Genomic DNA, 25788 nt, shown 5'->3' on the forward strand with positions numbered 1-25788 from the left:
TATGGAATGCCTTCTGGGAGCCAGGCTCTGTCAAGACCTGGGATGAAACCCCATTATTCGGGCCCTGCCTCACAAGGCCCTCCCAAACTAACGGGAAATGGCCCCCCAACTGCATCAGCACCGGAGAAGCCCACAGGGTCAAGAGCCCGACAGAGCTGCTATGCCAACACCATCATCCCTGCGTGAGGGAGAGTTCGTGACTACTGCCTATCTTCTCTCCGTTGCTTAAGATGGTTCAACGGTAGACCTAGCTAGACAGAGTACAGTCCACTAGATCTGACAGCTGGTAGAACTCAACAATTTAATAGCCAGCTTGTATTTTAACCATTTAAACCCACCTTGACTTACCCTTTAGAAAACAATTTGCTGTGAATCAAAGACCATCAGGTGAAAAACAGAGTGTTAAAAGGGGGGAAAGAGAGACAACCAAAACAGACTGCCCAGAGGCACTTAAACTGAAAAAGCCTGAGAGCCAGGCCCACACTCTTTAGCTAAGAGCTCTCTCCAGCACCCCTCTATAGACACCATCCAACTGGCCTGAAAAAAGATTTAAATGCCTTCTTTTCAGTATTATAATAGATTTTGGTGTATTTCTGATGATTGTTTTAAATATTTCCAAAGATCCATGCAGAATATATGCTAAAGAATTAAACAGCTAAATGGGGTATACCCGGATGCTAGGGTGGGGGCAGAGGAAGTTTGAGTTTCCAACACCTGTAATTCTAGCACCAACTTTTTTTTTAAAGATTCATTATTTCAGCTTGAGCAAGAGGAGCAAAGAGAGAGAGAATCTCAAGGAGACGCCCTGCTGAGCTCAGAGCCCTCATGGGACTCAATTCCACGACCCCGAGATCATGACCTGAGTCAAAATCAAGAGTGGGACCTTAACCAACTGAGCCACCCAGGCACCTCTGGCACCAACTCTTATAAAAGGAACAATTACAGCAGCACCAAAAGCTAATCAGGCCCTGAGTAAGTGCTTTACACTCAGAACCTCTTTATTCTCTAAAACTCCCTGTGCTAGATGCTACACCTTGGAAGGTGGACAGAAATGGCAGAAAGGTCATTTAGAGTAGCGGTAAGTGCAAAGTTACAATCAGGAAAGGAGCCCCGGATCCACTCGTCCCCAAGACCCAATTCCCACAGGGGATGGGAGCAGGGGGATCCCTGTACACCCAGCATACCACGTCACTAAATAGTTCCTAATGATTATCAAGTAGATCTACCCCTCTGCTCCACACAGGAATGGCTGGAGAACAGAATATGAATGTGGGAGGGGAGACCTACACAAGGTCCCTAAGATGGAGCTGGGCTTTGATCCTAATTAAGAGCCAATTAAGTATTTAAACCAGGGCAGTGTGACACAATCAGATCTGCCACTCGAGAAATCTCCCCGCAGTAGAATGGGGGGTGGGGGGAAGCGGTGTTGGGGAAGGAAAGGGGGCTGCAAAGCTGCATATGGGAAACAGTAAGGACCTGAACCAAGGCAGGGCAGCTGTGGCGAGAAGCGGCAGAGCAAACAGGCATACCCGATTAAGTTGGGACTTGCAAGGGCAGGGTCCACGATTTTCACCTCCCTAGAAGCTAAGAAACGAGCCTACCACAGTTTCCTGGGTGCTGGCAGGAGACCTGGAACTCCTAGGTCAGAAACAAAGGATGATTTATTACTCACAGCAGGAGCCGCGACCACAGCACCTGCACCACTTCCTACAGGACAACATAAAGGTGGCTCCCACAGTGAACGGGACAAGAGAGGGCCCCTGGACTTAGGGAACCCAGGTAATTTTTTTTTTTTTTTTTTTTTTTTTTGCTCCTGTGGGCATTTAATTTCCAGCACGTTTCACAATACAAACATCCTTAAAAAGATAACCCAGAACAAAGGCAGTCAGTGTCTCAGCTCATGAGATGTGTGCACAAGAAATGTGGGACCTCCACCGAGAGCTGTTTCTCAACATACTCACCTTACTGAGAAGGAAACAAGGTCTCAAAAAGCTTAAAAGGAGTCAGGGCAACAAAGCTAGAGAATAATCGATGCGGGATTAAAATCCTTACCTGATGATGCCAGGTCCCACCGCCTTCCACGGGATTTAAAATCCCTTTATAGAAGGGATTTTATATAAGTGACCTCTGCTATATATATATATATAAGTGATTTTATAGAAGTGACCTCTGCTAGGGGAAAGGCTTGTGGGAGGGGCAGGTACATCCTCTAGTCTTTCCTGGAAGTTGTCAGCTCACCTGGGTAGGGACTAAGGAGCACATCTGGGGTTGGTACCTCCACCTAGCTATAAGGATATGAGACATTCTCCTTGTGCCATAGGTCCCCAAGCTCGAGTGGCAGAACAGAACCAGGCTGTTGAATAAGGCAACAGCAGTGTATCTTTATGCAGTGGGGAGAGTTCCACTCCCAAGTCTTTCTTACGAAACTGCATCTAAACAGTGAAAAGTTTATGTGTTAATACTTGGTTTTTATTCCCTAAAATTACTTGCAGAAGTGTGCAATAAAATAATCTTCCATACAAAAAAGGATCTCTATTAATCAGTGTGTTTAAATTAGCAAACACTGTGTGTCTGTGTGTGTCTGTGTGTGTATAAACATGTCATTTAAAGAAAGTAAAATAACTATATTAACAAACCAAAAAAAGTTGGTTGGCAGCCTCTTCACTGTGATAACAAATACCTTTGAATCTCGAATCCAGTGTAAGTACAGACTATCACTTCACAAACAAGGTTAATTACTTTGAACATGAGTAATCAAGCTTACTCACTTATTAACATAAGCAAACACATGGTTTCCTTGGTTTCAAGGGTCCAGTTACAGAGGTTCAGCAACCGCAGCTCTTTTGGTCTCCCTGGGGCCAGTGAACCCAGCTGGAGAGATGACCCTGGTCTGAGGTATTTTTAGCCCTGTCTGCAAGATCCCAAGGCACCTGAGCAGTCCTTGTCAGACTGAGGAACACTTGTCCTTGGCAGGGAGCTCCCAACTCCCCATGAGAAGCCCCTATCCCCCCCGCTACCAACATCATCACCACCAGCTTCTTCAAGGTCTGAAAGGCACAGTTGGTACTTACACACTGAGCAGAAATGTCTGAACCCGTTCAACTTAAAAGGATCACCCACTTTATATGCCACAAGTTAAACCTTTAGACGACTACCCAATGCACATAAAACTCTACATCACACAGCTCCAGGGAACATCACACACATCCCAAGGAGTTGTGCAGTCCACAACCTGTGTAGTTATACATGGCAGTCCTCAGGGAAGGTGGAGGCGGGGGGGGGGGGGGGGGGGCGGTGAGAGGGGAACTCCAACAGATATTTTCCCATTAAATCCACTTCCTGATCCATGCACTTTCTACTTAATCCATGAAACCTTGGATTTTGGCAGTCATCATGGATCTCACTTTGACGGCTGCAGACAGTTAATAATTTTCACATATCATTAAATTAATGAAAATACTTAGGATCCGGTTGATTAAATGCCAGTAAGATTCACACTGGAAACAACAGGAGTGGGGTTTCAGCATCTTATCTCCTCCTGAGCCCTCAGAGTCCTTTCTCCATGTAGAATCCTAATATCAGGCCTAATTACCAAATAGACATACTATTCTTTCCATGGGGGAAAGAGCAAATCTATATTGCAGGTAACAAGTAAATACACTTTTACAGATATTTTACAAAGGAAAAAAAACATTGTTCTAAACAAATAGTCATTACTTGCCTTTCATCAGCTGCATGACTGCTAATTATAAACACTCTAAATTGTCTAAACCAGCGTAGAGCTGATCTCGGGGTTACTTTCCAATAGGTTGGTTAACTGCTTGAAAAACAATTCATTCGGCAAATATCACAAGCAAACAGAAATTTTCTTCCCCAGTCCAATTTAGCAGAGGCAGAATGTTTCTGAAATGGGCTCTGCCTGAACCTTCTTCACTCTGGCCCGTGGCCTGGACCTGGACTTCCCCACGTATCTCCCTTCTTGCAGAACCAGATGTCCTCCTGATCTCCTAACGTTGTGTGCTCCCCCCACCCCATACTCCTGGTTTCTGCTCTGTACTCTCATGATCAACCTCTTGCCTATGTCAGTTTTACATCTTACCTGACTCAGGATACAATTCTTGGCCAAGATTCCTTGGTCCCCCTTGGTTCCCTGGAGGCACACAGGCCAGTGGCATAGACATGAGGTACACAAGAAGTTCCGAGGAGCTGCAAAACACCACCACCTTCCTAACCACACTATTTGTAGGTGAGGCCCCGGTAATCAGGTTCTAAACAGGACACAGCTGAATATATTTAACTGGTAAGTATTCACCTACTACACAACACACCTGTGTCTGGCCTTACTTGGTTTTACCCTACTTACAAGGTAATCAATTAACCAGCTACTATCTCTTGGAAGCTGGCGGAACACACGACACACCTGGGTCAGAGACAAAGGACTGTTACAGCACAGCAGAGAGCATGAGCATGAGCATGAGGTTTGTGTCTGTTCTCCTCATCCCAAAGTCCATGGTGGGTGGCACTAAGGGGCCCAGATGGAAGCAGCACGTGCTGCTGTCACTCTGCGTCACAGCTGAGGAACCGGTGCTTTCGGGAACCTGCTGCTTTATCACAAGCAGTAAGTGAGACTGCTCTTTGTCCCAGAGAGAGACATTACCTCATCCTTCAAGACTGCTCGCTGCAAACAGCACTCGAAGAAATGGCCCGGATAAAGAGCATTCTTGGCACGCACACACACCCACCCCCAGCAAGATGTGCAGAAGCACAAGAAACATGTGGACGAGTGTCTCCCAACAACCTGGGCAGTCCCAAAGTGTAGATGATGTTCTTCATGGGTTTCATGGTCCCAGCATCTCCACAGGAACCCCCACTACACTCATGACATGGATTACAAAAGCAGCAGACTCCTCACTGGAGAGGAACTCTGAAACACACACACACACCCCAATTTAATAACTTAGCCCAATAGCACGGTCTGGGAATCCCCCCAAGCACACAGACATACCCAATACCACCTTTGCCTCTCTTCTTCCTTTCTTTCACCTCTTCCACCTTTGGAAACCTATCTATGTTTAGAAAAGCACAAAAAATAAATAATGGACAGAATAGAAGCTGGCCTTCATCTGGGCAAAACTTCAATCCTAGAAATCTTCATCCCTACAGTTGGAAGAAGAAAAGTCACTTATGATAGCTCAGAAAATGAAAAACAGCGAGACGAAACTCCATTTGGCAAATGTTCACACTCTGAAAGGCACTAACTTTGGGAAGGAAGGCAACTTTCTTTCTGCCGGACTTAGACTTTTTACATCCCATACAGTGAAAAACACAATTTAAAAAGCCGGATTCCTTAAAGTCCAAAAGCCCACAAATACCATTTGTAACAAAAATTTGTAAGTATGTAAATATAAATTCAATTAGAAAACTTGTAATTGCCATCAGAATAAGTTATACATTAAAAAACAGGTTCATAAACACACCTACTTGTACATAACAAATCTTCACAGACAGCCCAGATGCAGGCTTATTTTGTTCCTAATGAAAATTACTTAGATTTAATTCATTTCAATTAATAATTATTGGATAGCGACGATACATTAGGCATTTTTCTAGGCATAAAAAATTTTATGCCTTTAACATGCCTGTAACATCTACACACGTTATTTTACTGAAATGTAATGTTCTACACATACTACCATTAAAAAAACAAAAAAAAACAAAAAAAAAAAACAGGTAGGTCTGTGGCCTCAACATGACTCTGTAGGCAAGACGTGAGAAATGTTGGCATTTAAGAAACAGAGGGCTGAGCAGGTCATGCCAGGAGTGGGCATGCTGGACAGCTGCAGCTAAACAGGAAAGGAAATTAGGGTCCAGAAGAGATGGGAATGGAGCAGCTGTCCTGGCTAGAAACCCTCAGAGAGAGCCAGTTGCCAAAGGAAAGCATGGAGGTACAATCTCCCCCAGGGGCTGAAGGACAACAGGAAGCAAAGAAAACCTTGCCATGAGTGAGAAGTCCTATTGCACAGAGTGCACTTCCCCTAACAGGGCCAGTTGAAGTTCCTGCATACCACCAACCCCGGGTGACAATGAACCAAAAGCCTGCACCTGTCCCGAGTTGTCCTCTACTCCCACCCGATGACAAAGCCAGCCTTCACTGAGTGCTCGCCCCTCTCCGGGGTGCGTGCATCATCTCATTTATCCTAGAGGTAGATGCACTTTTTGCCCAGAAGGAACAGTACAGAGTGGTGGAGTCCATGTTCAGGATGACCCAGCTTGGCAGTGTCAAGGCCAGGATTTGAACCCACTCAGTCTCACTCACCACTACCCTAGACAGAGCAGTATTCTCTGACTCGCATGGGGATGGGGAGGACAGAGTTAAATTATAGAAACAAAGAATTAATGTCCCATTTTTTTAAGATCATGTGGGACTATCTGGAGCTACGAGTACAAAACAAAATAAATTCCATGGGTCTCTGCATTCAGCACAAAGAAAACCCAAACAGGACCTTTATGAATTCATAGATAAAGGTTATCACCACAGAATCTTCAAACACTTAAGAGCTGATTTAAATGAAAAATGAACAATATTAGAGATGACAAAGAATTTCAAATAATACCTATACCCTCAAGCTTGATCTATTCAATATGTCACTTTACGTGCAAATTAATTGAAAGGCTTTGTGTTTCTGCTAACTTAAAAGCCACATATGGAATCCATATGAAGCCAACTTTTTGAGTCTGTTCATTCCAAAGCATAAGAGTAATACATAATAAATAACCTGAATACTTACTTAACATAAACAAGGTTGATGTTAATCAGAATGACTGTACCAAAATGGTTTAGAGGAACCAAATGAAGTCAAAGCACTAGCACTTGGAAATGGGCAACTGTGTGTGCACACAGCCTACGGACAGCACAAGCCAAGACGGACTTCATCCTAGGTGAATTCAGAAATTCTAACAGATGCCTTCCCCACCACCCTCAGCAAGACGCAAAATCCTCAAGGACTCTCCTTGTCCCCTCTGCACACTCTCCCCTCCTGCAACTTGGCGGAGGCTGGCCAAGCCCACGGAGACGCTAGGTTCTGGGGACTACAGCTGTTCCCTGTTTTATAACCTGGGGGCTCTGCTGAAAATCTTGGCTGGAGAAGAAGAAGAAAAAAAAAAAGGATTCTACTATTAGGAGGGGGAAAAGGTGAGGAAGGGAGATAAAAACTAGAGGCCTAATGATTTTTAAGGTCCCTTCCAACATAGATGTGTTAAGATGATATAATTAGGATACAAAAGACCAATAAAAGGATAGTTCCGATACCTGAGCGCGAAAAGACCCACCAAAGAACACCGACTTAGTATTTCCACAGCCATTCCCGCTGAAAATAACCCAACCTTCTGTTCTGTCATCAGCAGGTTAACCTTTTTAAAGAGTGAGAAAAAGATTCACTCACCTTCACTGAAAGCAAAAAACCCTGTCTCCTCAATTCTGAAATTAAAGTCACAGAGAGAAGGGGGGCAAGGAAGAGGATATTCAACTGAAAGCTCACTATTAAAAAAACTGCATTTTGAGAGATTCTGAGCAATAATTAATGATCTGCTGGTGCCTTCACTGAAGATGGAGTCATTTCATAGCTCAGAGAGTTCATTTTCTAGTCTTCATCTCAGAACCGAAAATATAATCATAACCTTTCTTCTGTTTACACCATAGAGAAGACAAAAACTGATCTCTGGTTTTTATTTTTCACCGAAAACTTTGTTCATTTAGTTTGCATATTTATACTATACCATTAGTCTTTTATCATAAATAAAATTGGAGGTCATTTGGTCCTGTAGATCACTCTTCTTTTTCCAAAGCAAGCATATGCTTACTTACAAAAAGAAAATTCAAGGATATAGGTTAATATTCATTATTCATGAAAGGTATATATTGATAATATTCATATTCACGAGGATACATACTGATGTATATTGCTATCCATTGATATTTTAAAAATCCAAATATATCAACAGTTAAATGGAATACATGTATTTCACAAAAATAAAATGCTTCTATCCTCTTTTCAGGGACACCATCCTTTCCTTTTTGAAACACGGATCTGTATCTTAAAAAAAAGAGGAGTAAAACACGATTTTCAAACTTTCACACAATTGTTTCAAATTCTCACTGGAGAGCAGCTTTAAAACTCTCCAAGCATACAGGAAGAACATTAGGAATTATTAAATTTTGCAGACTCAGGAAAAAAATGAAAATGCCACACATAATTATATCATCTAGCCATCTCTTCATTCAATTTATTCTTTCCAAAACCAATAGAGAAAGCTAAAGAACTGGTACCAAATAAACACAATTATCCCTAGGATTCCAGTTACTAGATTAAAAAAAAAAAAAAAAATACCAGGTAGCGTTTCCCCCATGACTGCCATCCGGCAGCTGCTGTACATCTTCGGATAAGCAGGGCGCCAACAATGACACTGGTGCAGAAAGTCTGCAGCTATATATTTGTCTACATAAAGGTCATTGCGAAAACATTTAAAGCTAAGAGCATGGGTTTGGGGCTTTTGTTTTTCAATTACTTAACGCTATAACTCTTTCCTTTAAAAGTACAGAGTTTTTCTAATGCCTCAAGCAGATCTATTGATTTTTTTTTTTTCTTTTCAGTTCTGTGGAATTGATGTTTATTCACAAGATATTTGTACTGTATGTTGAAACACTTATTCTAAATGTTATCCTGAGGGGGGAAATGCAGGTAGAGTTAGAGTCAGAAGAAATCCTTAAAAGTTATTGATGGAAAAGCACATTTTTTTTTCCTTTACAAAGTAACTGAGGTTTGCTAAATTCAAATCCTTGTAGGCAACTACAGCTGAAACTCTAAAATGCTTTGTTTGTTTGTTTGTTTGTTTTGGGGTGTTTGTTCACTGCTCTCAAAGTATTTGAGTAAGAGTCTCCATTTCTAATATAATGGCACCAAAAGAAAGTATTACTGGGACTGTGGTGAATTTCTTTTCCTTCAAAAAATGCATATTAGGGTTTCTGTATTGTTTTTACGGTGGAAAAGTATAAAGAAAGTGCCCTTTTCTTAAAAATGCATCAAGTAAATGGACTCATTCCAAACTGAACATAATCCATAGTAACTTGAAGGAAGAGGAGACAGACCTGCCGAAGGTCCCCACTGAGATAGAGCTCCTCAGTTTTTAAGGTTAACTTCCTATTATCCTGAGATCCAATTTCCCAAAGCATCTTCCTTTTTCTACCTTAAATGTAACTACTCACTGGGCCCAGAGGTAGCAATTTTCCAGAGATGGGGGGGAAGGAGGGGTTCTGGATTCATCTCTTTATTCCCTGACAGGAAACAGAACCTGGAGTAGGTGAAACTTTCCACACATCTCCCCAGCTGTTTTCCAGAGATTCATCTATCTCACTAACAGGTTTTAGCTTATAAATTCATGCCTTCCTTAGAATTACTTAAAAGCGATGCTTCCCAAAGTGAGATTCCCTGGTGACCCGGGGTGCCACAGGAGACAATTTTAGAATACCGCATTAAATCATCTTGAATACGAAAGTCATTTCCTTTTCAACTCTCTTTTAATCCTCTGGTCTAGTCAAGGAGAAAGTCTCCATTTGATGCCAGGATGTCGAACACTTTGCACACTTGTTAACCTCCACGGCAACAAAGGAAAATAAGCTTCTGACTCAGGCCTGCCAGCAGGCACCAATCGCTACCCAGAAGTTAATAAGCCATATTATTGTCATTGTATGCATTTGAATAGTGATATTTTTCAAGCATTTTTTTTAATAAATGTATTTAAGGTTTAAAAATGGAATCAATTTAAAAGAAAAGAATCAGTTTGCAATGGTCTAGATCCTTGCAGCTTAAAATGAGATCAGTGGACCAGCCACAGCCGCCTCACCTGTGAGCTTGTTCAAGTGCCAGATCTTTGGCCTCTCTCACGCCTACTGAATCAGAATCTGCATGCATGCATGTATGCACCCCTGCATTTATTCATTCATTCATTCATGAGGGAAAGAAAGCAGGTCTAGGCCTGCCTGCTGCAAGTGGCATGGGAGAGGCAGAGGGGGGCGGAGGAGGGAGGCAGACAAGCACACTCAGGGTTGAGCACAGAGCCAGATGCAGAGTGCAGGGGCTCTATCTCAGGACCCTGAGATCATGGCCTGAGCCAAACCAAGAGCCAAAGGCTTAACAGACTGAACCACCCAGGTGCCTCCAGTATCTGCATTTGAAACAAGATTTCCCATGTGACTTGAATACACCTTAAAATTTGAGAAACTCAGGCGCCTGGGTGGCTCAGTTGGTTGAGTGACTGCCTTCAGCTCAAGTCATGATCCTGGAGTCCCGGGACTGAGTCCCTCATTGGGCCGCCTGCTCAGCAGGAGGTCTACTCCTCCCTCTGTCCATCCCCCTCATGCTCGCTCGCTCTCATGCTCTCTCTCCCAAGTAAATAAAAATCTTAAGGAAAAAAAAACAAAAATTTGAGAAGCTCTAAGGTGACACAAGACTTTGTTCAAAACCACGTGGGCAGCTTACAAATGGCTGAACTTTGGGGTTCACTGTTTGGATTACCAGGCGGCCGTCCTTCAGGCTTCCCGGGAACTGGCTAGCACAGGTCAGAATGACAACCGGGGTAACTTCAGTGACTGCCAATGGGAAGTCACAAACCATCCATGGACCATGAGGTCAGTGCGAGAATCTGAATCAGTAGTGTTGAGCGTGTTGTAGGCAGGCTAAAATTACCTTTAACGTGCTCCTGTGCCATCCTGTCATGCTGCACAGATAATTCTTTTTTACCAGCGAATACTACAGTAAAATTCTACTCACCCTCCCTTTCATCCTTCCTCCTCCCCCTTCAAGGGCTGGGGGATTTCTGTACACCTTCCACATAAGAGTGAGTGACAAGCCTCCTTGCACCTACTAAATTAGCATGCCCTTGCCTTTTCTCCCAGAGTTGAGCCCAATTAAAGAGAAGACTATGCTTAGAAATTAAGACAGTCTGGGTCCTCTTATCTGGTGATACCATAAGAGGCAAAAGAACACTTTTCCCGGTGCCTCCCATCACTGCCCCAGAGAAGCCACAGGGTCACCCGTTCACCAGGATGGGTGGCGCATTTATTAAGTCAATGATCAGGTAGGTCAGGCCAAAATTCTACTTCTGCATCAATTCTAAGGACACCTTCATGATCTACAGAATTTGTCTGAAATACAGAGTAAAATAATGACCAAAATATGCCAGACTTCTGATACCAAAAACATGAAAAATATGTAGTTACAGCCATCTAGGTATTTCCACAATATCCAGGTTCAACAGACATTAATAAAATGTTTTGATTTCCACCAGGTGGTAGGCCTAATACCAGAGCTCAACATCAGAAACTCACCTTCCCGGCACAAAACACGAAGACGAGACCATATGGTTTTGTAAAGAAAATGAAAAGGGAATCCAAATGGGTGAAGAAAAGGGGGAAAATTAACAACGAACAATAGATGCAAAATCATGGTCTTGTATCCCTGATAAGAATTACATGCCATTCATTACAATGAAAAGAACACTGCGAATATTGTTAGATCTTTTTTTCCCTTTAGTTATTTTGAGAATGCACTTGTGTAGGCAGAACATTACAGAGAACAAAAAATATATATTACCGTGTACGATTACTTTAATGGTTCTGAAAGTTAAGAAAAAAATAACCAAAAAAAAAAAAAATATATATATATGGGTATTGAGGAAAATAGAGGAATCATTGCTAATACCTATGAGTATTCCGAGCAGTCATTCACTCTTCTAATCCTCATGACTCCAAGATAGATGTTATATTCCTATTAATAACATGAGCTGCCTGGGTGGCTCAGTCAGCTAAGTGCCTGTCTTAGGCTCAGGTCACGATCCCTGGATCCTGGGATCGAGCCCCTGCATCAGGCTCCCTGCTCAGCCAGCAGCCAGCTTCCCCCTGCTTGTGCTCCCTCGCTTTCTCTCTCTCTCTCTCTCTCTGACAAATAAAAAAATCTTTAAAAAAAGAAAAAAGAAAGAAAGAAAAGAATGCCATTTTGCAGATGAGAAGGGCCTTGACCTGCAAGGTCTCTAAAATAACCTGAGGTCACAAGCCTGGGAGGAGAGCCTGGGAGGACAGCTGGCTAGAAAATCAGACACACTTGAAGTCCAAGCTCCTTAACACCAGACTCTTCCGCCCGCTTCCCACCAGAGCGCTGGACCGCCCACGTCCGGATGCCTCTTCATCATCACTCTCTGATACGGACACATATAAAGACGTTTTATAAATTTCTAAATTAACTGATGGAGTCTTCATCAGTTAGAGGGCTGGGCCATTTTTCACAGGACTGACTACACCTCAAAGCAGGAGAATGAACTTGGGGCATTAGATGCTTCCATAGTGATTAGAACTACTTACTTGGCAGAATTATGTTTTAGGGCTGCTTGGGGGGAAATATTAACAGCTGAGGGAAATTTCTGTTGGAAGCAAAACATTATACTTTGAGAAATGCTTAAGTCAAGTATTCCCCTTTTATTAGGACTACTTAACGAAGTACAAAGCGTTAAAATAGCTGGCCTGAATATTTATTAGAGCACCAGCTGTTCCCTCCAGATTTTTAGAAATTCAAGACTTAGTGCCAAGCATAACTTAGAAAAAAAATTTCAACAAGTGAAGAGAGCCCTATCTCTTATAATCATTCTCTAAATAGTAAATAGTAGCTGAAGAGGTATAGAACATCACTTTGTCTTTTCAGGGAGGGGAGCCGAAGTGTTTTGCCATCCACTTCCAAATACCACCTTGTTACTGAGGCTGCTGATCACATTACTTAAAAATTATCCCTTGGAGGGCGCCTGGGTGGTGCAATTGATTACGAGTCTGACCCTTAGTTTTGGCCCAGGTCCTGATCTCAGAGTCCTGGGATGGAGCCCTACTCAGTGTGGAGTCTGCTTGAGATTCTCTCTCTCCCCACCCCTACCCCTGCCACTTGTGCTCGCTCATGCGCGTGCGCTCTCTGTGTCTCTCTAAAATAAATAAATAAATAAATAAATATTCTTTAAAAAATTATACCTTGCTAATCACAGAATTCGTGTGCCACTCTGGGTTCTTTCCTTTCCTTTCCTTTCCTTCCCCTTCCTGCCTCTTTCTTTCTTTCTTTCTCTTTCTTTCTTCCTTTCTTCCTCTCTCTTTCTTTCTTTCTTTCTTTTCCTTCCTTCCTTCCTACTGGAGTGGCGTGATTAACTATGTCCCAGGAAAACATTTCAGAGAAATAATTTAGACTTTATTTCCAAATTCTATTTCTTTCAAACTTCCACTTGAGGAGCCCAGCCATCATCAAATAATGTTATTTTTTAAGATTTTATTTATTTATCTGAGAGAGAGAGAGAGAATGAGAGAAAGGGAGAGCATGAGAGGGGAGAGGTCAGCGGAAGAAGCAGACTCCATCGAGCAGGGAGCCCGATGCAGGACTCAATCCCGGGACTCCAGGATCATGACCCGAGCCGAAGGCAGTTGCCTAACCTACTGAGCCACCCAGGCATCCCATCAAATAATGTCATTTTTTTTTTCTTTTAAGGTGGGGTAGGGAAACAGAAGAAGTCAAGAAAATAATGGAACAATTCATTATGCACACTCTGAATATTCTACATTCAACCTTTTCTTTCTAGAGTAGGCTGACAAATATCAGGTTTGGGTATTCCGTGTTGCTTTACTGTCAGCAATCTCAGATAGTGCTGCGCATTTGGATCTGAGAGAAGAAATGTCCCTGCCACGGTGTGACAGCAGAGAAGTCAACGAAACTGCCATAGGGATACAGAAAGCAACTCCCCCGTCCCCCACCCCTGAATGACGGTACTCAGGGCTGGGGACATAGGAGAAAGCCCCAGGAAAGGGAGGCTGGAAGGAAGAGCACCTTGGGCAGGGAGGCTGATTTCTGAAGGTAAGGACAGATCACTGTCTGGCATCTGTGGTTAGACCGAATCCCCTGTCCTGAAGTGTGCAGGACAGCAAGGGCAAAAGAACAGAATGTCTATTTCTTCATTGTTCCTGTCGAGTAAATAACTAGCTTCTCTCGCTATACGATGCTAATTTTTAGCATACTAATTGCAGCACAAGAGGTTCTATTTAGCAGAGATTTTCTCATTTTGTTTTTAGGACTTTCAGATTTAAAAATAAACTGGCATTTTTGGATTAATAAAAAATTCCATGAAGGATAAAATAGGCCACATTATATTTTTCTCATCGGCAATGAACACTAGCTTCATGTGCTGGTGAAATCACTCACTCTTCGGTCACAGCACAACACTACCCACCCCCAGCTCCCCCAAGGGTCCCCTCCAGACAGCAATGAGAAGAGATGCCATTTCTTGACAAGAACAACAAACCAGAGCTTCTCAAAAGTCAGCGGGGCATCAGAATCACCTGCAGGGATTTAAAAATACAAAGCCCAAACAATAAAACACACACACATACACACACACAATACCAGGGACCCATCCAGGACCTACTGAATCAGGTCCCCTGGAGGGAAGACTAAAATTTCCTAACAACTTACAAATTATGCTACAACATCTATAAAAAGATGAAACACCAACGAATCTTACAGAAGTCACTCTCTAGCTAGTGAGAGGGACTTCTGGGCATGAAGAGATTCCCGCATAGGAGATGGACCTATGCAAGGAATAATTTTGTAAAAACGTTCCTTGACCATCAAGATTCAAAAAACACCTGAAGGCCAGGGCATCTGGGTGGCTCAGTCTGTTGAACGTCTGCTTTCGGCTCAGGTCATGATCCTGGAGTCCTCGGATCCAGCCCTGCGTCAGGCTCCCTGCTCAGTGGGAAGTCTGCTTCTCCCTCTGCCCTTTATCCCACTTGCACGCTCTCTCTCTATTAAAGAAATAAAATCTTTTAAACACACACACACACACACAAACACCTGAAAGCTATAATGGTGGTTTTCAATAGTCTGTTTGAGCAGCAGACCCCTTTTTTCAAGCCAAATGCTTCCTGATATCCCAAAATATTAACCCTAATGGCTGAGTCCTCAGGAGGGAAGAGAGGTCACAGATCCTCCTCATCAGGCCCCAGTAATACCTCAAGGAAGCCGGGGGCTGCAGGTAGCAACAGTTTAAAAACCACTGGGCCAGACTAAGCTATGTAAATGGGATAAATAAATAGTGTTAAATCTAAATTCAAATAATTAACTGGAGGGTTAGGACTTCTGATGAGCACTTAGCCTAGGGAGACATGCTTAACAGAAGTTCACCTAAAAAGAAGCGAAGGTTTCATTTCACTAGAAATTCACTTTGAGCCAGCCATGTTCTCTGGCTGCCAGGAAAAGCCTGTGCAGTTTAGCTTAGGTTAATAACTACTATTTGCACTGAGAGATTTACCTTTCCCGAAGCACGTGCATGCTCTCAATTAATACTGGATAACAACTCTGTGAGATATTGGAATTATTTCCCCATATTTTAGATAAGCAGCTGAAGTATCATCTGCGAAAGTAACCTACTCAAACACAAATCCAGGCAGTAGCAGAGTCTTCTACCTCTAGGTTCAGCATGGTCTAGAGACTTAAGAGGAAGTTCAAGGGTGACAGCCCAATGCTCTCTGGATGGGTGGAAGGGTGTGTGAAGAATGTGTTCCATTCTGGTTGCTACAGTAATGGAAGTGTGTCTAAATGGGACCACAGGCAGAGTATCACGACCAGGGCAAAGAACAATCTGGAAATCGTACAGGAAGAATACATGAAGGAACTAAGAACTTTTAAAGATGAAAAACAGAAGTTTTAGGAATGACATAATATCCTTTTTTTTATTTTTGTTAATTAAAAAAAAATTTTTTTTTTTAATTTGAGAGAGAGAAATAGTGAGCAAGAGCACTGGAGTGGGGAGGAGAAGGAGAAGCAGGCTCCTCAGTGAGCACGGAGCCCAATGAGGGGCTCGATCCCAGGATCCTGGGATCATGACCTGAGCTGAAGGTAGCTGTTTAACTGACTGAGCCACCCAGGCGCCCCCAAAATACCCTTTTTTAAATAATGAAGGGCTACCAAGAAGGCAGGTAAGTCTTGTTTTGTCACCTAGGGCCTTCCCCTTCTCCTTCCTGAAAAATTCTATCCTAAAGCCATTACTGGAGACCAAACAAGATTGGTCTTTGTGCAAGGATGGGTATGGCAAAGGATGTGGAAGCCCAGAGCACGGTATCAGAGCCCGATCAGAGTGAGGAGTGTTCATATTGGGGGGCAGGGTATGGTATTCGTGTTGCAACATCAGCACATAAGGAGGGAAACCATATGAGGGACAGGGGAAGCTGTGGAAGACTAGCTACATATTAGGAAAATTTGTCAAATAAGTAAATTGTGAAGAAAGATGGGGGCCAGGAATTCACTGTTGAAGAAGGTATTTATAAATATAAAAAAGGAAAAACTTAGAATAAACCCTGTGGTATCAAAGAGGAATTTGAGTTATCACTGAACTCTTGGTTTCAAAATATAAATAAATATAGAAATGCATATGTAACATATGTACATGCATATATACGTATATACAGACACATATCCCACAGTTCTGTCCATTGAGAATTCCCAGGGCTGGTGATACCCTCACAGCTACGAACACACTTAGCAACCACATCTTGGCTTCTAAATACCATTTGCCATTCAAAGGAACCAGGGCTCCTTGGAGAAATGGCTGATACAATAGATCACACCAGTAACTTACAAGATGAGCTTGGAACATCTTGTTCCTCCAGAAAGCAAAGAAGTACTCAAAAAATGATAGGAGTAAATGGGCATGGGAGGCAGCATGGAAAGACCATCGCTGACTGCCAAACCTGGGACCAACTGCAACATCCAAGTAAGGAGAGCAAGAGCTTAACTAAAACACACCGAGAAAAAACAAGGAAACAGTAAGCTCTTACTGATAAACAGATTGAAAATTTGACGAGGACTGATGAGAACTGGGCTATTTACATTGTTTCAAAGTAACCTGTCACACAGTATGTACAAATTACAAAAGGAAAAAGACTAACTTTATGGTGGAGCAGCTTGGCAAACAAGACTTTAAACAAGTGACCATTGTCAGTCATAGGACAAACAGAAATCAGTGCCATCTGATGGGATGCAATGAGACAGACGTAGCTCCATTTCTGTGGTTTTCCTGCCAGAGATGCACAGCCTGAATCTAAGGAGAAGAAAACGGACAAACCCAAATCGAGGAACGTTTTACAAAATGACTGGTTTATAATCTTCAAATGTATCAAGATCTTGACAGGGAAGGACTGAAGGAGGTAACTAAACATAATGTGTGTTCTGTACTGGGTTCTTTGCTTTACAAGACATGATTGGAACAACTGGGAAACTTGAAAGAGGTCTAAGGGTTAGACGATGGTAACAGATCAGTGGTAATTTTCTGGCTTTGAAGGCTGTACCCGTGGCCATCTAGGACGATATCCTAGTTTCCAGGAAATATACGCTCAAGTATTGGCGTGACAGCCATTATCCTGGCAACTTTTTCTCAAGTGATTCAGGATAAAAACAAATTATACCACATGCAATTTTTCTGTGCTTGAGATTGTTTCAAAATAAAAATTAAAAATCAGCAACATTAGGAGGATGGAAGTTATAGGGAAAGAGATTACATCTACTTGAAGGACAAATGAAACGTGGTCCAAAAAACAGATCCCTGCTTAAACAGGTTGGCAGGACGTCACAGAGAAAATGTTTCACTGAATAGGAAGTTAGAGGAGATGACACCTAGGCACTTTGCAATGATTTCGTAATTCCTTCATTCCACCACTATCTATTAAACACCTACTGTGTTTCAGACAGCGTGCTAGACCCTGGGCTTATGAAAATGATGGAGAGACAGTCCCTGCAGTGAAGGCTCTTATAATCAAGTGAAGTATAATGATTCAGAAGTTAGAAATGGAAGACAGTCATCAGTGTTACATATGGAAAGAAGCATGTGTCTTCAATACTCCACTGTTTTAATTGTCTTTAATAATCCAATTTTCATTTATGAATTTTCAATAGACTACACATAGTTTATTATACAATCATATTCTTTAACATTTTCATCCTAACTCTTTGTGCTAGTGGGTGGTGTTAATTGAGGCATATGCAAAAACTTTATCACTTTTCAATTATGAACAGATGTAAGTGACTTACTTGATGTTTTATTTTAAAATTAAAAGCATCTTCTAAAATAAGTTTCAAAGGAGAAGCTAGGGCTATCGTTACTAGAGGAGATTAAATATTCCAAAAGTGAACCCTGACATGTTCTCCAACAGCTCAAAAGTCACCCCACATCTCTGTGCTCCAATTTTTTCATCTGTCATGAAGATGTCATAATATGCTTTAAGATGCTCTGAGATGCTTAGAAGAAAAAAGTCATAATTAGAAAGCTTTGTTAAAATACAGGTTGCTTTCACCTTTTGCCAGGGACTAACTATTATTGTGGACATACTGAGACAGAGTGATCCATCTAAATGAGCTCACCTTGGCAATTTGATGGTGGGTGGAACATCATTTGGTTTTCCAACTTTCCCCCCCTTGGCTTCATTTCTGTCTTCTAGCATATCATCAAATGTAAATACTTCAGTGTCTGTTCTCACTGACCCAAGTGTGAGCAGCCAGACTAAGCAAGTCCAATATTCAATTATTTTCCCTACTGAGGTCTCTACACCTTTCTTACGCTTTTCCCATATGACACTTTCATAACCATATTTAGTTTTCTTCCTACCATCTCCCTGTAATTCAAAAGGCAATTTAGACTCCCATATGGTTGCCATCGAAGCTAACAGATGTCTAGCAAATTAAAACAAAAATTATGACTTATAAACTGCTGATGTATCGTCATTCCAGAACATCTTACAATTTATAGTGAATCATAAGATAAGGCTTCCTACTTGATGCTCCCCCAAGGTTCCCTAAATCTCTCTCCCCTCTGAATTTGAGCCCTGAGGAAACAAATTAGATACAACATTCTGCTATGAAACCAGGATAAACCTCCACTTAAAGACACAATGTAATATTTGAAAGCACATCAAAGAGAAAGTTGGCCTCAAGTATCCAAGGCTGTTCTAATCGTTGTTCTGGGAGGAGAAGAGAAAAACAAGTTGGGTTTTCCCAAATCATTCTTGGTTTTCCCAAGTCATTCAAGGTTTCCAGTGATCCATGGGGCTTTTTTCTAATAATTAAAAATTAAATTTACTGCATTCACTTGCCTCATCTCCTTGGCAGATCTTAAGGATATTATCACTACCTGGTAGTAATGATGCTAAAGTATTCTAGAAGTTCTATAGTACAGGATGAAAGTATAAAGCCTAGAGGCAGTATCAACAATGATATTCACCATTGGTTAATTATTGAGACACTGTACTGGGTAGTATGTTATCTCACTGAATCCTTGAAACTACAATTCCTTTAGATGTTATCCTTCCTTTATAAACAAGAAATCATGACTCAGTGCAGCAGAACCTATGTTTCAAAGATGGCCGCCATTCACACGACCTTGACATCTGTCCATCAAAAGATGGAACTTCTTTCTTCACCCCTGCTCAAAACTGAGCAGGATCCACGTGTGCTTTAATAAGTAAAACAGATGAAAGTGACACGGGACCAGCTCTGGGGTGTAGCCTTAACTGGCTGGAAGCTTCTACCAGTCTCAGAGACAGGAAGAAGGCACATGGAGGTGGCTCCACCAACAAGCCTGGCTGAGGTCTAAGCAAGCAGCAACTCCCAGTCATGTGAGGACGCCATCTTGGGCATCCTACCCCTGACAGCTCCAGCTCCAGCCACATCTCGCTACAACTGCCCAAGAGACCCCAAGTGCAACTGCCCAGATAAGCCTGGTCAAATCTCAAAACTGTGAGATACAATAAGAAAGTTTTGTTTTAAACCACTAAGTGTTGGGGTTGATTGTTATACTGTAACAGATCAACACCAGAATGAGATCAATTTACTGGCCTCCGAACACTTAAGAATTAGAACCAAAATCCCAAAGAGCCCAGGGCAAAACATCTACTAATGGTGGGTGATGGGATGTGGTGGTTCAGGACCCAAAAGAAGTGACTTGAAAACAAAACTCCCCTTCTCCCCCGCTTACCCACCTCAAAGCAGCCTAAGGGTTTTCCAAGAAATGTCCAAATATGGTAACACCCTCAATAAAATCAATTTCCTTCTGGCTTGAGTTCTTCCAATATTAAATAGGGAAAATGAGATTTTCCCCACCACCCTGTGATAACTAATGAGAAAGGAATCTGTACAAGATGTTGACTTTGTTACTCAGAATATCCTTACAACTGTTACATAAAAGGATTCGTATTTTACACACAAAGCTGTACTCTAATAATAAAAATATATTTAATGACTCACAGGACCACATTTGAGATTCACAGTGGGGACAGGGAAGAATGCATAGTATACCAGCAAGTGAACAAGCCAAAAAGAAATTAGGGAAAGATGTGTGTGTGTGTGTGTGTGTGTGTGTGTGCATGTTCTATGAAAGGATCTTTGAGGGGAAAAAAATATGAAGAAAATTGATCTTCAGACAAGTCTCAGTAACAGAAAAAGTCTAACTTAACAAATGTCCAAATATATGCTATTTTTATTTTATATAGTGCCTATCTCTTGTTATTATTCTTCCCTAGTCTATTGGAACTCGACAGACACTTCCTCTGCCAGCACTAGAAAGAAACTTATAACTCATCCAACTCCTTCACTTTAAACGCTGAGAAACTGAGGCCCAGGGTGGTTAACAGACTAGCAAGGAGTCAAGTTACTCAACAGCAAGAGAACCAAACTCGCAGTGCTGGTGCTACCATATGTTCAATTTTATTTTACCAGAACTGTACCTCCAAGGGTCCCCAATGTACTTCAAATTTCTTCTAGCGTCTCACCGTGTGACAGTGAAAGATTAGGAAACCATGCTGTTATCAATCTCTTCTTCATACCAGTGTAAGAGTAGCATTGAATCTGCTACTTCTGGCAGGAACTGGCAGGATGTGATTCTGTACTGGGCAAAGCCATGCAACTAACTGTACAGAAGCATTTGCCAAGTTACTGACCCCAGCTCTTCAGTCATTAACACCTTAGTCTGAATTATTTTCATCGAACGTCAGGTCAGGGTTACCATCCTGCTGATTCTGACTAAAAACCATGGTACTGATAAACTGGGAGATTTAAATATGGGATAATTTTGAAGCATACAGCAGGACAGGAAGGGCACTGGCCGGGGGGGGGGGTGTTGGGGAGGGCATCAGGGAGGAAAGCATTAGGCACAGAAAGGAAGGAGAAGGTGTGTAGAAAGCAGAGTAAGAGGAGAGCCTTGGAACGAAGGCTTCTACTTAACAGTTCTGCCCGGGGCAGCTTTTGTAGTTCTACAGCTTAAGTCTCCTTCCAGGCTTCCCATAAAACTCCCTCCAAGAGATGAAGATCTTCAAAATCAGACAAGATGCAGCTCTATTCCAGAACTCTCTCCGCAAGCATTCCACAATTCTTTAATGCTCTCCACAATTCTAATGGTTTTGCCCCAACCTAATCCACAGAAAATACTAAATTTTCCTCTGTACACCATACAAAATTATACCAAACTGTCAGGGAAACAGGCCCAAATCCCTTTATTTCTTTTCCACCTCCTGCTATGAAACTGCATAGAAAGCCCCTGGGTGCTTTTTGTTGCCTGGTAGCTGAAATGTGCAACTTTTCCAAGTGTTCAAGTAGAATCAAGAGGCCTAGACTCACCACCTCAACAAGGTCCAGTCCCAGTTCAGCAGTCCCCGACTCTTGAAGTCACAAAGTTTCAAGTTCCAATAAAATCAAAATACCTCCCTCAGAAATGTGACTACCAACTACTTTTCAACATTTCCAGCAAAGGTGAAAAAAAGAGAAGCAAAGAAAGAAAATAATTTCTTCTTCCTATTACTGTAGCAGTGTTTGGTTGCAGGAAGGGGGTGACGGCTCACAGGAATCAGGTACAATCTCTGGCAAAAAAAAAAACAAAAAACAAAACAACAACCAGGCAAATGAACAAACAAAAACCCTGCCTGTAAATTACTACATATAATATTTATTAGTGTTCTCTGCCCCCCCCATTCTCTTTATGAGTCTTGAGGACAGATGACATTCTGACACAGAAAGTGGTCTCCAAACCTCTCCATTTCCTTTTGCAAAACATGCAAACCAACGCAAGATACTTGAACAGAAAATAGAAAAAAAATTTTAAATAGCTTGGTAAACGTGCATAGAAAAAAAATACATGAAGAGCTGTGTTGATAACTATTCTCATACATGTATATATTTGCAGGAAATGACTAAAATTAAGAAGAATCAAAATAAATACGCCCTGTATTCCCGCTGCTGTGCATTATTACTGATCGACGGTTGGATGATTGTTTATCTCATACATGAACCTACACTGAATAGCAACTTGGAGAACACCCCCAGACAGCCACCATCTTTACTTTGCACGGGGGTGGGGGGAATGCCCACTAAGGAAGGAGATGGATGAGAAGGGCTGGGTAGGAATAACACAGTCTTTGAACCACTGTCTCCCCCCACCCTTGCCCTAGTGAACTCTTTGTCTGGTTGCTGAACACGTTTGTGAGATCAAGGAAAAGAATCCAAACAAAACAAAAGAGTAGGCATCCCAACCTAATTACAATAGGTGCCCAGCACACAGTGGTGCCAGCAAAGCCAGAGCGTGGTTTGAATCTTGCGTTCAAGCATTCGCTCTCTCGTACCCCCAATAAAACATGTCTCACACAATCTCTTTGCATTGCTCCAAGGTTTCCCCCAAAACGGCCGGCTCTGTGTCACTCCTTAGAAAAGGAGGATGTGAGGCACGAACACACTGAAACATGTTGATGGTGACTTGTTATTATCCGGACAATAATATATACATGGAAATAAAACCCTCCACCCCACACGCCCACTGACCAGTCCATTATGCAAAAGGAGCGCCTTCCAGCTGAAGGGGAAGAGCTCGCAGGAAGCGTTATTTACGTGTACATTACAGAACCATATACCACCGCATCTGCATCCTACACAAAGCCCGAGATGGTGCAAGAAGATACACGCTGAGCATGGCACAGACCAGCCGCGGCAACACGGAGCCAAGCCCTCGTCCAATCAGATGCTTGTTAGAAGGTGGACCTCAGGGTCGGCTCTGCCCGATTAGCCTTCCCTATTATGACACCACGCTCTGCCCAACATCCATATCCCACCGGGAGCAAATCTAATTCGTGTGGTTGCTCATTTCTCAAACTGCCGAGCCCTTTCTTTCATCTGCATCCCTGCAATTCGCCCCTTAAAAAGCCGCCCCAAGGCCTGGGTGCCCCCTTTCCGGCTCGGCTTTTCTTTTACCTCTTCCCACTCCTAGAAAGGATTAAATGTTTCTCTCTCCAACGCGCAAGCTGGAAAGGCGGAAGGCAAATGCCTCTCCAAGCTCGGGCAAGCGCCCGAGGGGCTGCGAAAAGTAAAAGCAGCAAGCAACGTGGGGGGAAATCGTCGCGGATCGATGGGTCACAATAGTTAAAACCCCAGAAGCGCTCCAACTTACCCAAAATATGACATTGAAGCCAAATATGAAGTATTTGATGCAACAACTGACTTCAGGACCCTTGTAGTGCTTCCCGGACATCCTCTGGGTTCATGAAGACACTTGCCCCGGCAGCCCGAGTTTGGAGCCCGGGAGCACCGTTGCTCAGAGTAGCCCGGAGGGAAGCAGGGGATCGGGGACGCAGCTCCGGGCCGCGCCGCGGCGGCCGGGGCTGAGAGCCGCGCGGGGACCGACCGGTGGAGAGCGGCTCCCGCACCTCCAGCCCCCTGCGCGTCGAGGCCGCCGGAACCGGGGTGGCGGTGAGTTGGCGGAGAAGCCGCGCGCTGCAAGCCCCGAGCCTCGCCGAAGCTGGCCCCGAGCCCAAGGCAAGAGCCCGCGTCCGCCCGCCCGGCGATATGTCCGTCCGTCGGCCTCTGAGCTTCGGGCAAACGCGGCCGCGGCAGATGCTGCTGAAGACGCTACTCCCTCGCCCGCCCGCCGGCTCGCGCGCCCTCCCACCCCTCGCTCCGCCCGCCGCTCGCTCCGCCCGCAGCTCCGCCCGCCGCCCGAGCCTCGGCGAGACGCGCGCGCGCGCACGAGCTCGGGCGCTCCCGGGCGGCCGCGGTACCACGTAGCCGCACCGCCTCCTCCAGCCACCGCTCTCTGCTCCTCCCGCTCCCTTTCTCCCCGCCCCTTCTCTGACCAGCCCGGAGCGCCGCCGACCCCCGAGCGCTGCAGCAGGGTAGGTGGGGAGGATGACAGGCGGAAGGGAAGGGGAAGAGCGCCCGGGGAGCACGCGGATTGGGAGCCGCCGCCGGAGTGACCGGGATTGATGAGCAGTGGGTCCCTCTCCACCACCCGCTGCGGCAGACAGTACCGGGAGGGACGCGGGGGAGAGGGTCGCTCCGGGGAGAGAGGGCTGGGTGAGTGCGGATCCCGCGAGCCCCCCGCCCCTGGCCGAGCTCCCTTCCGGGTGTAACCGCGCTCACGCCCCCTCCTCCACTGTGGGATAGTTACAGGAGAAGACGCGCGGCCACTGAGCGGGAGCGGAAAGGGGTCGTAGACTTTGCTGGGAGCAAAGGTGGGGTGTTGGGAAGAGGGAGGAAAAGAGAGACGGGAAATGGGGGGAGCCGATTGGGAGGGTTGCAAAGGAACGTCTCGGGAATCCAAGTGTGGCTCCAGCCCAACCTCCCCACCTGCGGGAAAAATGAGCTGCATCCCAGAAATGCGGACGAGGAAAGAGGGATGGCTCAAAGGATTCCCGGCCCGGATACGATCCTCGCACTAGTGTCTGTTGCAATAACAAACAGCAAATTCCCCTCCAGACGAAATAGTGCCGAAGACCTTGACGGGTTCCTAACTCTAAGAAGCAATTCGGAAGAAGTTCCAGGCGGTCTTGTGGGAAATCGGAATTAGTATTATACATCATAAATCATTAAGCTTTGACCTCTGGGGAAGGATAGAACGAGTGGCTGGAAACTCTTTGAGAGCGCTACCTGAGAACACGTGCCCATGGGTTGCATATCCGACCTCCTCCTAGAAGCATTTCCAGAGGTGCTGGCGAGCGGGTACCAGTATCTCATGGTACAAGAATGAACAGCTCAGAACTCTGTGTAAATGTCTATGGGGTGGTTTTTGTTTGTTTTTTTGTTTGTTTGTTTCCAGGTTTCAGAAAGATCAGGAGAATGTTCCAGCACCACCCCTGTAACCTGGAACCCGACACAGAAATGTGCGTGTTTCCTAAGTTCCCCAGATGATACTTCGTACTCTTAACGTTTGAGAACCTTTTGCATAGGGTTTCTCTGGTTACCCACCTCTCACTTTTCTCAAAAATAAGCTAGCTAGTTGACAGCCTATAATCCAACTTTGGAGGGGTGAGAAGTTACTTTTTCTTGCAATAAACCACCACCCATTGAGATAGCCTTGGCCTTGAGAGGGATGGAAGCTATATTGAGGTCCCGGGGGACCCACAGAGGTGGAAGCGTCAGGAGATCCTCTCCATTCAGTACCACAGAACTATGATACTGGCTAACAAGGATTTCTGCCCTTTGGATGGTAGAACCGCTCCCCCTCCCCAAAGTGCCCTCCACCCACTTAAAGTACACAGCACACTAACCACCAGTCTAGTAGGCTTAAAAGGTCTGCCATTCCCTACTATCAGGAAAGGACATACAAGCTTTACCTAAACTTATTCCTGCATATTGTAAATCTTGCTATATATAAATAGAACAGTTCCTACAGATTCCTGGGTAAGTCAGA

General features: G+C 43.9%; 1 protein-coding gene across 2 annotated transcripts in view; it reads right to left on the reverse strand.

Moving 5' to 3' along the window:
• Positions 1 to 24051, reverse strand: part of TSPAN5 (tetraspanin 5) — a 170680-nt gene extending 146629 nt beyond the window's left edge. Inside the window, exon 1 of one of the 2 annotated variants that reach the window (XM_080796955.1) lies at positions 23551 to 24051. In XM_080796955.1, coding sequence (XP_080653081.1) covers positions 23551 to 23631 — 81 coding nt within the window. In that variant the 5' untranslated portion in view covers positions 23632 to 24051. The remainder of the gene's footprint in view (positions 1 to 23550) is intronic. The other variant, XM_080796954.1, reaches the window with a different exon arrangement.
• Between the last annotated feature and the right edge of the window lie 1737 nt (positions 24052 to 25788).

Source organism: Martes martes (assembly GCF_963455335.1).
Source record: "Martes martes genome assembly, chromosome: 2".
Taxonomy (NCBI): domain Eukaryota; kingdom Metazoa; phylum Chordata; class Mammalia; order Carnivora; family Mustelidae; genus Martes; species Martes martes.